The following is a 15,626-nucleotide window of genomic DNA, read 5'->3' on the forward strand; positions in this document are numbered from 1 at the left end:
GAATGCTGATTTGTCCAATATGCTTCCTGCCCCTTCTCAGCAATCTGGGGTTGGCTGGAGTGAAGACCATCTCATAGATGACTACAAAATGCTTAGGAGGGATTGGGGACTAGTCAGGGGTGAAAGTGCCTTTTTATTATTTTTTTTCTTGGCTATTTCTTTAAGTATTTCACTTTGATTATATTCAGTGGAAAGGGATCAATTTAAACCAACTCAACATTATGGAGGGAGGGGGGAATGGCTTTTGGTTCAGTCCAAAATAGAAGTGCCCAACCCAACCCATACCTCTCCTTAGACTTTCCAAGATAAGAATTTCTATATTTACCAACAGAGAGAAGAAATTCTATTTCAAATTTCCCACTCCTGCCACAACTGTGTCCTTGGAAGGGGAAATCTAACCACTTTTATGATTCATGGTTATCTCAAAGGTCATAGGAGTACAACCTAGGTGTGTGGGAAAAGTACTGGCTTGGGGTGGTGGGATTTGTTTGTTTGTGTGTGTGTTTATTTATTTGGCTTCTTAACTGCAGATTGCAAAGTATTGCTAAATACTGATGTTAAGGCAACTCAGAAAAGATGCCTACACTCTTGCTGCAAGCAGTTTATGAAATGAGTCCATAACCTACAAACTGATTTGCTAATTTAACCTAAACCTTTAATATGTTGAGGTGAATGCATGCATTCTTTGCTTTTATTCGTAGAAATGGGTCATTGTTCTTGGTTTTCCCATATGTAACCCAGTGCAGTTGGTATGATTTACGCACTTTTGGAAGAAGGCTGCTACTAAATTGTTGCCATTGTTTTGTTTATTTTTTGGGTATGCTTCATCCTCAGATATCGATGAATGTGCAATGGGATCCCACAATTGTTCATCAGCAGAATCTTGCTATAATATTCAAGGCAGCTTCCGATGCCTTTTAATTGAGTGTCCACCAAACTACAGAAAAGTGTCTGACATGTAAGTCTAATGATTGCCCCTCAAACTCCTCTAACGTAGCAGCTGATTACATTAAGTAATACTCAGAGCTCTTAATAATTACTCTGCTGAACATAGGGTGTTTGTTCCACTTCTATTCTTTGCACTCTTTTCAAAAGTCCAATCTGCTAATACCAACACTTATTTACTTTTTAAAGACAAATCTGGTACAAATGGCTCCAGGCAAACATTTGGGGAACCATGTACCATTTAGGAGTGATTCTACAATCTGAAATGGATAGCGCTAGCTCTTATGGAAAAGAGTTCATGGTAGACTTTCCCAAACTCAAGCATACATTCACTGACACACACATACACGCACATTCTGTGCACACCATCCTTACTTACACTTACTCTATTTTCTCTTGTGAATTACTCCCCACACACTTGCCCATATTCTCACCTCTCCAAACTAAACCCCAGCAATAAAAATGTGACAAATACCACCATGAAGTTTTCTAGAAGCCTATTTGCAGTCAGTGTATTACATTGTTTTTTATACCATATAGTGGTTAAGAAACTGGAACTGGATGTGTTTAGTTATTCTGAGGAATAGGCCACAGCCCTTATGGCCACATATTTTTGATAGTCTAATAATTTTTTGATAGTCTAATCTCAAGATAATTGGCATTTTTTTAAAATAGGTGCAATAAGATCGATGACATTAAAAGTCATGCAGGTGCTCTTAGGGACAATTTCGAAGCTAATTTTATCCCTAGATGACTAGGAATGAATGAGGATCCAGGCATGTTCCCATTAAATGACAATTTTAGAAACAAATGGCATGCCACGCACAATAAATGATCTATGGACTTTATGTTACTCCTAAAGGAGGCCTCAGTTAATGAGAGAAAATAGCATCCTACAGAAAATGAGAAGCTGGAGGGGGACATTAGGGAGACACTGGGTGATCAATTTTTTAATCAGAAAGTTACCAAATAAAATAGGGGAATATATTTGAAATATGATGACCTAAAGAGATAGAAAGAGGATAAAGGGTACAACTGGAGGAGAAGGCACGATTTAGGGCTGAAAAGCAAAAAAATCAATGATGATCTTAACAGTATCAGGCACCAGTGATGGGAGTAGGCTGAGCAAGAGAGAAGGATCCAACTTCAAAAGAGCTTACATAGAAGTAGGGATTGCAAACCTATGGATTTTTATTGGAGAAAATTACTTTTTTTGGAGGCAACCATGTATTGAGAGTGTAGAAAAAGACACATAAATCCATCACACAGAATTATGCACAAGGAAGTGTTGCATAATTACACAGTGGTCTGAATTTCCAGCCATAGTTTATCTGAAATAAAGCTATAGCTTTGAAAAGAGGGCTATCATTTGTCCCTACCCCTAAAAATGATCCATTCAGAATTATGGTGGAAATATAACAGACTTTTTGACTGACTTTTTTTTAAAGGTGACAAAATTTCTCCTGCATCCACTAAGGGTGCCCGCCCTTTGGAACATCATTCCATCTGAGATTAGACTAACCCCAATCCTGTTGGCCTTTTCTAAGGCCCTGAAAACTTGGTTTTGTGCCTGGGCCAGTGGTCCTGGGTGTGGGATCAAGCCCGTCTCTTGGCTTTGCTAATAGTTGTTTTTATGATGCTATGTTGTTATGTGTTTTTATTTTTATGTTGTGTATTTTATCTATTTTATTGTAAGCTGCCTAGAGTCACATACTGTATATGAGATGGGTGGCTATATAAATTGATTTTGTTCTAATCAGGTATAATCTATAAATGCTAACTTCTTGGTGAGGTCTGAAAGCTGCTATTTGTTACATCTTAAGAAAACTTTACCTTTTTCCCGGCTGCTGAGATTAAAAAGAAATTGCACAACCCTTTACTAGATAAGCACAGATCCTGGAACATCTGTGGTATGCCAGAGCATATCCTAGCCTAGAAAAGTAGATGAATTCCATTTACAGGAGGTTAAGGGTACAAAAAGAGAATTTACTTAAATTATAAACTAAAAACAACTATTCAAAGACTATTAATGCCTTTAGCTTATGAGAGCCATATAATTAGAAACATAAGTTTTAAACAGGATATACAGTACCTGGCTTTACGAATGCACCACTGATCCCATAGAAATGAAGAAACAGTCTTAGGTTTGCAAAGGTGCGTGGTAATAAGGTAGAGAAGTTGCAAAGAAATGGTAGGCCCAAACCAAACAGATCAATAGTCATGTAAAAGCGTTATTTGCAAAAAACTGCTATCAATGCAGCACTTTAATCAATTCTGGAACAATAGGACCAATACTGATTATTTACTAGTATTTACATATAAGTTGTTCACTGTAACTTACCTGTTGTCCATTTCCAGAGATTGAGTGGCTTAGTGTATTAATATCAGAAGCTTAAAGACAAAAATCAGTTCTTACAATTATAGCCATTCAGTTTAATGTGCCACTATTTGGAGCAGTATGATGTCGCTTATTCCTAAATGCCTTTCTGAAGAGTTGTGTTTTTACAGGTTTCTGAAAATGTAGTGAGGAGGGTAGTGTTCTAAATATCTGGGGCTAAGGTGTTTCCAAGGAGGGTCCATCATGGAGAAGGCTCAAGCCAGGGATTCCTAAAGCTGATATTGTCTCAGTGGTAAGATCTGCAGCAAACCCTCTCCTCCAGATGTTACTGGTTGGGCAGTTTCAACTTGGAGAAGATGGTCATGAGGATATCCAGGCCCTGAGCTACATAGGGCTTTAAAGGTGACAACCAGCGAGTTGAATTGCATCTGGAGACTAACTGCCAGTCAGTGCAGCTCTCACAGTAGTTATGAACCCATAACTCCCCAGGATACTTCAGGTTTCATCAGCTGAAACGTAGGAATTGTCTTCTAAGGAAGCCTTATATAGAATGAATTGCGATAATCCAGTAATGCAAGGTAACTGTGAGTAAGGCCTCCTGATCCAGGAAAGGTCACAGCTGGTACACAAGATGTTCTTTTATAGTTTTATAAATTTGTATATAGTATAGGCTGGTATCTTACCCTGACCCTTTCATTGGATACAGTGTGTTCAGGCACATAATCATTCCAGAAAGTGTTGTGAAACACAAATTTTGCATAAATCAGATTGCAGTGCAATTAATGAAACACAATTTTTTTGACACACATACATAAATGCTTACATTACATGCACAACAGAGTTCCATGAAGGGACCGTCACTGTGGCTTTCATAAGGGGGAGAAGACGTTATGTTTCTGCACTAACTTTGTAGGCAGGAGTCCCTGGGATTTCATATGGCCGATCAGAGTACTGTGACTGGATGAATCACACAGTCCATTTCCAGACCAACCTGTGCAAAGCAATTCTGTCAGCATTCCTTTATGTTCATTGCAGAGTTTCCAGGAGAGGCTTTCAAGCTCATCACCTTTTAATATATGGCTGTCATCCTGACAGTTACATTGATGTAGTGAGGGTTGTAAAAGAAGAGCAAGCAGCTGCTAATTGTACAGTCAGCGATGTTCAACCCTGCTCTGTATCTGCTTAACATGTGAGACGGGTTTTCTGGAACTCTGCATACTGCCCAAGGACTAGTCTGCAGAATCTCAGCTACTAAAGTGCTAAATATTTCCTATTTCTATTCTCTCAGGAGATGTGAGCGTATCAACTGCTTCAACTATCTGGATTGCCAAAGCACTCCACTCCGTATTACTTACTATCAGCTTAATTTCCAAACGAACATTGTGGTCCCAGCTCATATTTTCCGAATTGGCCCCTCGCCTGCTTATGCCGGAGACAACATAATCCTTACAATCAACAAAGGAAATGAAGAAAACTACTTCAACACCAGGAAGCTGAATTCCTACACCGGCATCGTCTACCTTCAGAGACAAGTGAGGGAACCCAAAGACTTCTTGCTCGATGTTGAAATGAAGCTTTGGCGTCAAGGAACTTATACAACTTTTCTGGCCAAAATTTATATCTTCATCACATCTCACGCATACTGAGGTGGAGGGATTACTGTTGAAGCTCATTGGTGCTATTTTTTAAAATCTTTCCTGCCAAAGTTTGTGGTAATAGGGAAAAACTGATAGAAAATATAGCCTGTCATATTATTTTTCTAGCTCCTAAAATATCCTTGTTTTTGTAAAATTAACTTAAAATGTATTCACCTGTTTCTCTTATAACTCTGAATGTTTAGCTGAGCAAAATAAGGCTATTGAGTTTTGATGCAAATATGCACAGTAGTTATGCTGTGTTTTAAAAGTTACATTAATATTGCACCAGTGACAACCTCAGAATTAGTCACCAGGGATGGGGGCATGATTTACCCAAACTTAAACAATCCAGAAAAGATGGAACTCAAAGGGAAAAATAAATATGTAGCCACTGAAATCAATTGTACTTGAAAGGTGCTTAAGTGCAATTCATTTGAGTTCATGAGAGGGCAGAATGCCAATTCCCAGTCTTGAAAATAACTAAAAAAAAGAAGTTGCATGTCAGACAATGATCTTTTTTTCACTTACCGACAATTACCCAATGTAATTTTAAACAGACAAAAAGCTTCCTTTGCTGAAGATGCCAATAATATGTGGTGGAAACTTGCTGTGCCAATCAAATTCTGTTTTTATACTACCATCTTTGTCAAGCACATTAGTGAATCAGATGTTGATCTGTCTGCATGTTCCCCCTTGATTGACTTGCCCGACCAATTCTGAGAGCTGCTGCCTCCTCAGCTAAAAGTTGCAAATTATAGCTGTGGTAGAGAGGCACAAGCAAGTGACCAGGCATAAGTCTGACCCAACTTAACATGAATATAGCCCTCACAGTTGATTCACATGCAATAAACTCTTCATATAGTATTTGTATCATCAGGCTTTACTTTTTCCATATCTTAGAAAATGTCACTGTGAGCCGTTTCCACGGAGTTGGCTTTCCACCTCATGCAAGGTTACTGGTGCCCTAATGCAAGGGGATGTGAAGGCCACCCCCAACTCCTGAGACTTGCTACTTGCTGTGCTTCTCATGTAAATTCTTGGGACCAGCTTGCCAGGATTCATAGAAATACATCCTCCTTTCTGGTATGTTCATGCCAGCAGTACAAAATTGTTGCCACACTTTGTTGGGCAATACAATTCTTGTGTAAATCTCTCTTTGCTGCAAGAACTACATGAAGGGTGAACAAAATCTACTTCAAGTTGGAAGTTCCCAAGCAGCATTCTCAGGCACATGGGGAGAGTCCAGGGCCCCCCTACTGTACCTCATGATTGGGACATGCTACTTGTTGTTTGCTCACTGTGGTGGCTTGTTTTCTGAATGAAGCCTCATGAAAGATACATGTGCTGGGTGTCCCTAGTGAGCCATCCTTCCAATCCAAACAAGCCCTGACATTAAGTCCTTGGGTGTCCTCGGGCAGGTTTAAAAGAATGGCTTATCTCAGCCACTGGAGTTGCATAGCACTAAGACAGTGTTGTCCAAACTTGGCCACTTTAAGATGAGTGGACTTCAACTCCCAGAATTCCCCAGCCAGCCATGTCCACTCATCTTAAAGTGGCCAAGTTTGGACAACACTGCACTAAGGCTACAAACATCCAGAGGACTACTAGAGACAAAGAGAATGAGTGTTATGTCACTTCTGCTGCCACCTAGTAATTCAGATTTTGGCACTCCTCAGGGCTCTTTCCTCCCTTGCTATCCCAGGCTGAGGAATCACGGCTGCCAAAAAGGAAACCACAGCCATCTATTTAACTGTTTTCCTATGCCTTTCAGCAGTATGGTTACTGAAGATGAAGGCCTCTGTGGGCCAGAGTGGGGCATGTTATATGCAAGCATTTCAGCCTGTGTCACTTGTCCCACAAATAGCAATCCCTTCTTCTAGACACCTTTTCAAGACAGAAAGCCCATATCCTGTCTTGCACTCAGCATATATGATGAACAGCTCTTATGTGGTCCACATTGTGATGACAGATATTCAGAGAGACAAAGAGGCTGTAACTTAAATCCCGTTTACTTGGAAATTAGTCCCATTCAGCACAAGGTGGAGTTATTTCTGAATGGCATTGAGGATACTCTGTCACTCACTATTACATTTGTTCCTCCCCTTGAAGCATTTAAGTGGAAGCATTTAATTTAAAATTTAATTAGGACTTAACACCAAGTGGCAGTTGATCCACACTGCAAGTGAAGCATTTTCAGGTCAAAAGAAAATGATGGCTGCGTTGTGCTTTCTGGCTGAAATGTACCTTGCTCTTTGGGGTATCTGCTTGGTTTCATATGTAAATTCCGTTCTGAAGGGACACTATATTTTCAAGGAATGTTAGATGCAGACAAGATGTATTATAATTTTTCAAGGAAATACCAAAGATGAGCAAGGCCAAACCAAAGATACTAAAATGTTATTGAATACCTGATTGTATTGCATGGCTAGCCAATTAAGATCAAACTTGAAGTAAAGTGATAGGTGTGTTTTCTACTTTTCTAGCTTGAATTACCCAGCAAAAATGGAAGAGTATTTGGAAGTGTGTATAGACCAGTGTTTGTCAACTTCCGCAACTTTAAGATGTGTGGAGGTGGCTGGGGAATTCTGGGAGTTGAAGTCCATATATCTTAAAGTTGCTGAGGTTGACAAACAGTGATATAGACTATATCACACACTAATAGCCCAATGCAAAATGTACATTTTTTATATTGCTCTTACTTTATATAAAAACTGAATGAGGTCCAAATCTACAGCTCATATATACTAACAGATACCTTAATCGAAAGATTTGTAGAAATTTACAAATGAACAGTAATTGTTAAAAATAAATATTTGGGTTTTTTTAGATAAAATAGTTTCTAGGCTTCAACTTTTATTTGAATATTCATTAACATGGCTATATACTGTTTGCAAAAAGCATAGCTACAACCCACATCATCATGTATTTATATGCATTTACATTTATACAGTACCTATTTTTGGTAAGTTTGAAATATTTTCCTAATTGTGAAGACAGTGCCTCCCTCCAGCTGAGCTTAGCCCATGGTAACTCTGGTCACATCCATGGAGTTTTCTTGGCAAGGTAGAATCACAGCCATTTCTAAAATCTTTTCTTTCTTTCTTTCTTTCTTTCTTTCTTTCTTTCTTTCTTTCTTTCTTTCTTTCTTTCTTTCTCTCTCTCTCTCTCTCTCTCTCTCTCTCTCTCTCTTTCTCTTCCCTCCCTCCCTCCCTCCCTCCCTCCCTCCTTTCTTCCTTCCTTTCGATTTCCAAGTCTAGTTCACATATTTCCTGGTAGTTCTCCTGTTTAAGCATTAATCAGGTCCCTGGTCAGTGTTTTCCAAGATCAGTTAAGATCAGCTAGTTTGTTCATATATGCATTTATTTGCAACCATAGATTTTAGCAAAATTCATATAAAATTACAACAATCCATATCAGTTCAATACATCCCCTCTAATATTAACAACACTATTTGTCAACATATGCTTTTGTATCTTCCTTGCAGCCATTGCAAACAATGAAACTTGTTTTGTTACATGTTCATCTACATCAGTCAACAGAAAATAGATTTTTTCTTCTAAACTAGATTGATGCAGTTCGATTAACAAAGGCATGATGAATCTACTTCTAGGTTCCTGATTTAATTTGCAATGTAATAAGTAATGGATCAGATCTTCCACCTGTGAGTTATTACAAATGCATAAACAGTGTGTAGTTGGTAATCTTCTGTATCTTCCATCCAAATAGGCTGTTGGCACTGTTTGGATAGAGAGTTCTGTGAAAGCATGTCTCAGGAAATGGGATATAAGACACTGTAAATAATATGACATTTCTTGTCCATCTTTAAAAGATCGATACCACTTGGCCAACTTAAGCTTACATACCTGCTCTTTATCTTGTCTAAAATCTTTAAAAAATAAGTAGTCCCTCAATAGTATATGATAATTTATGTCATTCAACCATTCCTGATCTAGCAATAATTGTGAGAATAGTTTTAGACACAAATTCATCCATCTGTTACTCTAAAATTCTTTGTGGAGGCATTGTTTTGCCAAATAAGTATTGGGCATGATGACTAGTCTCCTATAATATAAGATTATTGCTTTCTTTACCCTTATATTAATTGATGGAAGACCTACTTCTAATTTCAACATTGCAGCTGGTGTACATGGGGGTAAGGTAAGGGGGTAATTGATCTCACAAATTTATCTGGACCACTTCTAATTCTTCTAGTTTACTGAAACTCCAAATTGGGGCCCCATGTATCAACTGTGGCCTCTGGAAAATCTTAAGCACAGGCTGTACGTACTAACCTTCCTCCTTTTGAGTAGAAGAAGGAACAAATGGCTATCATTGATCTTATGGCTGTTGTTCTTGTTGATGCTATTTGTGTTTTCCATGATAGTGTTTCAGTAAACTGGATACCCAAATACTTAAATGACCTCACTTGTTCTATCTCCTTACCATCTAGTGTCCATCTATGTTTCTTTGGTCTTTTAGCAAATACTACTGCCATGGTTTTGGAATAATTTATCTGCAAGTATTCTTTCCTAGAGTAAGTGCCAAATTCTGTCAGGATTCCTTTCATTCTAATTAATGTTGTTGACATGAGTACCATATCATCTGCATACAGTAATATAGGAGCCTTTCTACTTCCAACTGATGGGGCATAAAAGAAAGGGTTATTAAACTCTTCTGCAATGTTGTTTATATAAAAATTAAAGAGGAAGGGAGCCAGTATGCTGCCCTGGCGGACACCTTTTGTGGTTTTAATCTGCTTTGTTAGGTAGCTGCTCTGGTTTATCCATACTTGCTTGTAAGTGTCTTCATATAATTTATATATTAGGTAATCTATCTATATCAGTAGCTGGTGTGCCCCATATGCTGTAGTACACCCTACATTCTAGGGCTCTTCTGTTCCCCCAAAGGAATTCTTTTGCAATATATTGGAACATGTATACAGGCCCACTTTTCAAATAATTATAGCAACCACAACATTTGTAAGGCTTTGGAAGCATCTCCTGGGCTGTCTTCCACTGAAGCCCCCGCCCCCCCGAATCTTGGCAATGATGCGGCTGCTTTAACAATTTGAAGAGAGGTGCTTCATACGCACATGTTGCGGTGCACCTCTTTCAAAGGCTTTGTGTAGTCCTACTGTACAATTTATGTACTATATTGTATAAAACATCAGAAGGAAATCGAAGCTTAAGGACTTGTTATTACAAAACCAAACATCTAATACTAATTTGCAGTATGAACTTGTAAATGCTTCTTAAATATAAAGGGAAAGAGGACAGAGGAAAACAGTAATTTGGCATTCATTATTTTTCTCTGGAATTCAGTAGTGAGTCAAACATATGCACTTCTATAATCACATTTTGCTTTCATCTGTGCCTATCTGCTACATCTTCATAAATTTCTATAAAATTGCAATCCATCTCCTAAAATCTATCAGGAACTGGAGAGCATTTTCATCACTTTAAGGGCCCTGAGGGTGGCAAAGGGCAATCCCATGGCCAAAAATCCTCCTGCTACAATAAAAATTACTATTCTCTTTGCCATCCTTCTCTGTCACCTACAGCAAATCAAAGAGCACTTGCAACAAAGGTAGATAGTTGGGAAAGAGATCGTTGGAGATCTGACATAGGAGAGATGGGTTCCAGATTAATCCCGCATGATCCTAATTCTTAAGAAACCTCCAGATGTTTTTATAAAGTCATTTGTTGCACCACTCCACACAAAAGCAGTATTACTTACAGTATTCTCTAAATTATAAATCCAGAAGATCCTGTGATCCAGGCAAAGATCAGCAGAATTGGATTTATGGAAAGATATGTCGAATACCAAAAATTGCAGTCCCAATCTAGCTTGAAATATGAGCTGTAAAAAATCAGCCAGAAATATGTTTGTTAGACAACCTGCCAGATTCAGCTACAATGGGCAGGCAGGCAATTTTAACCCTGGATCAGTCATTTAGTTTGACTGCTAATGGATTAATGTACTAATGGATTCTCAAAGCTAGGGAAGGATTTGCCTACCTCCAGATCTGAGGCAGGACAACTGGACACATTTCTCTGCAACTCTTGATATCTGGCTGGATAGGGAAAGCAATATTACCGGAGACTGAAAGCTCTAAACATATTGTGCCATAGACATGGGCACCGGTGATGGAGTTCCAACTCACCCCCGCAGCACACACGAACAATCTGGGACTCTCCACCCACCCCTGTTTTCAAGCAGCATTTAGCAATGTCACTGAGCACCAGCACCATTTAAACTCCCATGATCCGTCCCCTCAGAAAAGTAATAGAGAGGCAATTTGTTATGTAGAGACCTGCTGGTGATGAGAAGCAATCATAATCAATTGTGGCAGTTTGCAGTAACAGCTTTTCCTTTGTTGTCAATGGGGAAATCAATAAGGAATGTTCAGAGTGCAGGTGGGGATAGAAACATATTAGTTCGCAGGAGGCTGTGAGTTTATTTTTTTTAAAAGAATTACTTTTTAAAATTGAACTTTCTATAATAGAAACTGACTTTTTGGCTTTTAAGAGAATGTTATTCCCTGCCCCTATCCCCCCCCTTTTTTTTTTTAAAGAAAAAGACTCTACTAAGTCAGATTTGATTTCTGGTGACTGCATGAACATATTCATGCAATTTTCCTGGCAACAGTACAGAAACAGTGCTTTACGTGCGTTGGTTGGCTTTTTCAGCCTAGTCCACAGCACTAGAATTTCTGATGGTCTCCCATATGGACACAAACTGAATCCTATCCTGCTTAGCATTTTTCAAGCTCAGTTGCCACCTGAGGTGGTCAGACTCAGTGGAGGTACGGCTATGGTGACTTACTGTACATGAGCATTGCTACCATAGTCTTGACGTTTCAGCCGATGCAGACATTACACATAAGACACGCATACTCAAAACTGATTCTCATGAAGTATTGTATGAGTCCAAAAAGAAGAATGATTGTCAATTCAACTTAAATTCAGGAATTTAAGGTGGGTCATAGCAACTGTTGCATGCTGCTCACTGCCTACTATAACAAAAAACCAGTAGCGCATGTTCATGTAGTAGAAAAAGTACCCACCTTTCCAGGGTATTTCAGTGTTTGGTATTGTGTTCTCACATTTCATAAAAGCACCGATGTTATTGTCATTATATTAGGTGCCAAAGGATCAATAAAGTTACATGAGGGCATCTGATTTCTAGAGGTAAATGCTACAAAACTTTGACCTAATCTTCAGTCTTTTAAGTGTAGATGATCAAGAATATGGAGCACTGTTGAATACATACTACTTCAGAATAGACCAGTGAACTCATGCAAAGAAAACAAGTCCTTGTGCATTTTTAATGCATTTTGAACAAAAATAGGACATCCAGCAACTTCTCCACCCTGCAGGGCATTGACCCATCTGTCTAAACAGTCTAAGTACTTGGGTCAAAGGAAGAAAAAGTGGTGAGAAAGAGGGGGAAACTCTCCCTTCTGTCTTGACCTGTGTAAAGTCAGCAGTACACAAGAAATGGCAATGCTTCCATTATGGATGTTCTCCCAGCTTCTTTGACACTGTTCTGCTTAGAAAATAGGGAAGTGTCATGACAGCATAGAGCATATATAAATTGGTCTCCTGGACTAAGCTACACTGAAGATGCCAGTTGCCAAAATGATAGCATTACAAGAAAAAGGACAACAAAGGTATTCTCATGAGTTTTCCCTCAGTCTAGTACCCTCCAACCTCAAGAAAAAAGTAAACAAGGGAAGGTAAAGATTTCTTCAAGTTGAGCTGGACACTTGGTGATTTCATGGTTATCTCCATCATATGTAAACAAGACAGAAGTGTTTTGCCATTGCCTTCTTTTTATATGTTTTCTCTCTCTTTTCATTTCCCTGTTAAGTTTTCATATTTAAAAGAATGCTTCTTCTAATGTCATTGTAATTTAAATCCATTAACTGTTGTCCTACCAACTGGTGCAGCCAAGAACAACTCTGCTGTCTTCCATATGACAATTTGAAGAGCACTACCATATCCCCCTCTCCTTTCCTGTATGTTAAGCAATTCCTTTAGATCATATCATTATAGACCATTCAAATGTAACAATGCTGTTCTTAAATTATCAAATCCAGAACTGGACACAATGATACCAAATGTGGCCTGGGAATAAAATAATGATTTCTCCCCATAATCTTGATACAAAGGTTTTGTTAATACATGTTATAGCCTGAGGCCCCACTATCTTTTTTTTTTTCCTTTGGTAGCAGCATTTCACTCCTGGATTATAATTATCACAGCAATACTGTGATTCACTAACCATACGCGTGTTTATTGGGAAGTAAGCTCTATTAAATTTAATTGAACTTAATCCAAACTAAATGTGTAAAGGGATGCAGCCTAAGACACCCAAATACTTTGCACGTGTACTGCTTCCGAGCCAGCTCATTCTTAGATTATAATGCAGTAATTGTGCCTCTAACTTGATTAGCAAAGTACTTTCCTCTTCAAACATGATCAACTTTGTCATACCTTACCCCTCAGAGTATGTTCATATTTTTTTTTAAAAAAAAGGAAAATGTCACAAGAAGACAGCGTTATTACTCGTTCTTCCATGCCTATCCATTTTTTATAGACAAGTCCTCTATGGTTTAATTGAAGCACGAGAACATGAAATGCCACATTAATTTTCAATTGTTGTGCTGCACTTGGTTGCATTTTGATTTCACTAGATGGTAAACAACAAATTATGTGGCACTTATGGGGAAAGACCACTGCAGTGTTCTTTTTTCATTAAAAAAAAAAGCTTATAGAAATTCACTGACAATCCTCCATCAGATGCTGGGATTCCATCAGCTGTCACAAATACCCCAAGAACATGACTTCTTATATTTTAACTCTTAGTTTTAATTTCATTATTTTCCATTTACTTATATTATGAGCTCCTTTTAAACAGCACACAGTAAGCCTATGATTGGTTTCTACTTACATTTCTCTTTTTTATGCTCTGTAAAAAGGATTTCTTAACTGCAGAAGAAGTATGATTTTCACCTTTTCTTTGAACATTCAAAATACCTCTAAGATGAAGTTATTTGAAATCTGCATTTCGGATGTCAAGTATTTTTTAAAAGCAGTGTGCTTTCTCAAAAGCAAATTCTTGCAAGATTTTCTCCACTAGGACTGTGTAGCTTTTCAGATTAGAAAGCAAAAAAGTGTTTTTTTGCCAGGATTGCACTACACTCCTGCAGGGCAATGGTCCAAACCAGGGAAAAGTTACTTCTTTTGGAGATCTTGGTATTTGCTGAGCTTGGTTGTCTTCTTGAAATGTTTCATTACTAAAGCACTGACATTGCCCACTTTGGTAATGAAATGTTCGCAAATGTTGCAAGATCCCAACATTTCAACCCTACACTACACATATTCTCCACTAGTTCCAAAGATAGGTCTGGAGTGAATTACAGGCCAGTGCTAGGTGGGCACCCTAAAGTGGCCCAAAGTCCCATTCTGTTTTTGAATCTGAAGCACTGCACAGCCTCTTACTCACCATTAAATGAAGTTGGGATGGAAGCTTTAATCTATTAATATTATGGTGTTCAAGGAAAACCCTCCTTGAAGCTATCTAACTGAAACACAATTAAAAATGTAATTAAAACATATTTACAGTAACAATTCTTGCTAGACCTGTCAGCGCTGTTCTTCTAAGGCAACATGCAAACTTCTTTGTTCATACAAAAGCTGACCAAAATCTTTGAATTTTTGCTGAACTTGCAGCTTTATCAAATTCATAATCATCCCCCAAAAAACCAGACCTGTCTTGAAGGCACCCATCAAGCTGTGACTACTTGGTGGTTTGAATCTTCAGACTCATCTGAAATTTCTTCCTGACTTGTAGTGAATGAATAATGTCATCCAGTTAAGTCTGGCAGGGATGTTCTTCTAAGGTATTTTTGTAAGTCCTTGAATTACTAGGGCATCGTGGGGGTGGGGATGGGGGTGGGGGAACCAACTATGATGCCTATTGCAAGAACATCCTCCTACCTCATTAAATGAGGCTGTATGACCCACCCATAAATTAAATTAATAGTTTCATTGAAGTTAGGTTTAGGAAGAAATTACCCTACTTACTTTTAGTAATGAAATGTTAATCTACATATCAAATAAAACAATGATACAACTTTATAAAACTAAATCATATCACCGGAAATAAACAAACAAACAATAAAGTTTAAAACCATATTTTGAATTGGAAGGATGTGTTTACTTTTGCATAAGTCCTGAAGTATGAGGTTCATTATAAAGACAGAAACCTTTACTCACCAAGACTGGGGTGAGGGATCAGAAAGATGTTTCCTTGCCTTAAACTGGTGTTAAACTGTTGCAGCCTGCAAAATGCTGGCAGGCTGTAAATTGTTTTGGTGCTTTCTTTCCTGGCATAGTGTGGACTAAATGACACTCACAGCCCAACATCAATTTTTCTTTCCAGCCTAATTGTTATAATTCCCTAGTGGCTATAATCAAGACAGATTATTCAAAAGACTTTAAAACTATTCAAAGCCTAGGAGTCAGGATAAGGTTGAAGAAACATACCTCACATTATGTTTTGTGGCTTGCAGGAGTTGTGGGAGATGGGGAGGGGAAGAACACGAGAACTCTAGCAAAGAAAACCATTGGTCAGGGAGAGAAATAGCTGAGATAAAGGTTGGGGCTCATAAACAATCTCATAAAACTTACCTAAGCACT

General features: G+C 38.3%; 1 protein-coding gene across 4 annotated transcripts in view; it reads left to right on the forward strand.

Annotated features, from left to right (window-relative positions):
* FBLN2 (fibulin 2) overlaps positions 1 to 8,119 on the forward strand; it is a 155,414-nt gene extending 147,295 nt beyond the window's left edge. For all 4 annotated transcript variants that reach the window (XM_025174300.2, XM_007421802.3, XM_088134155.1 and 1 more), the window contains exons 17-18: positions 835 to 958; positions 4,572 to 8,119. In XM_025174300.2, coding sequence (XP_025030068.1) covers positions 835 to 958; positions 4,572 to 4,929 — 482 coding nt within the window. In that variant the 3' untranslated portion in view covers positions 4,930 to 8,119. The remainder of the gene's footprint in view (positions 1 to 834; positions 959 to 4,571) is intronic.
* Positions 8,120 to 15,626: the final 7,507 nt, after the last annotated feature.

The sequence above is a fragment of the Python bivittatus genome, unplaced genomic scaffold, assembly GCF_059951505.1.
Source record: "Python bivittatus isolate LINGU-HERP-01145 unplaced genomic scaffold, Pbiv_v1 ctg000080_np1212, whole genome shotgun sequence".
NCBI classification, from domain to species: Eukaryota; Metazoa; Chordata; class Lepidosauria; order Squamata; family Pythonidae; genus Python; species Python bivittatus.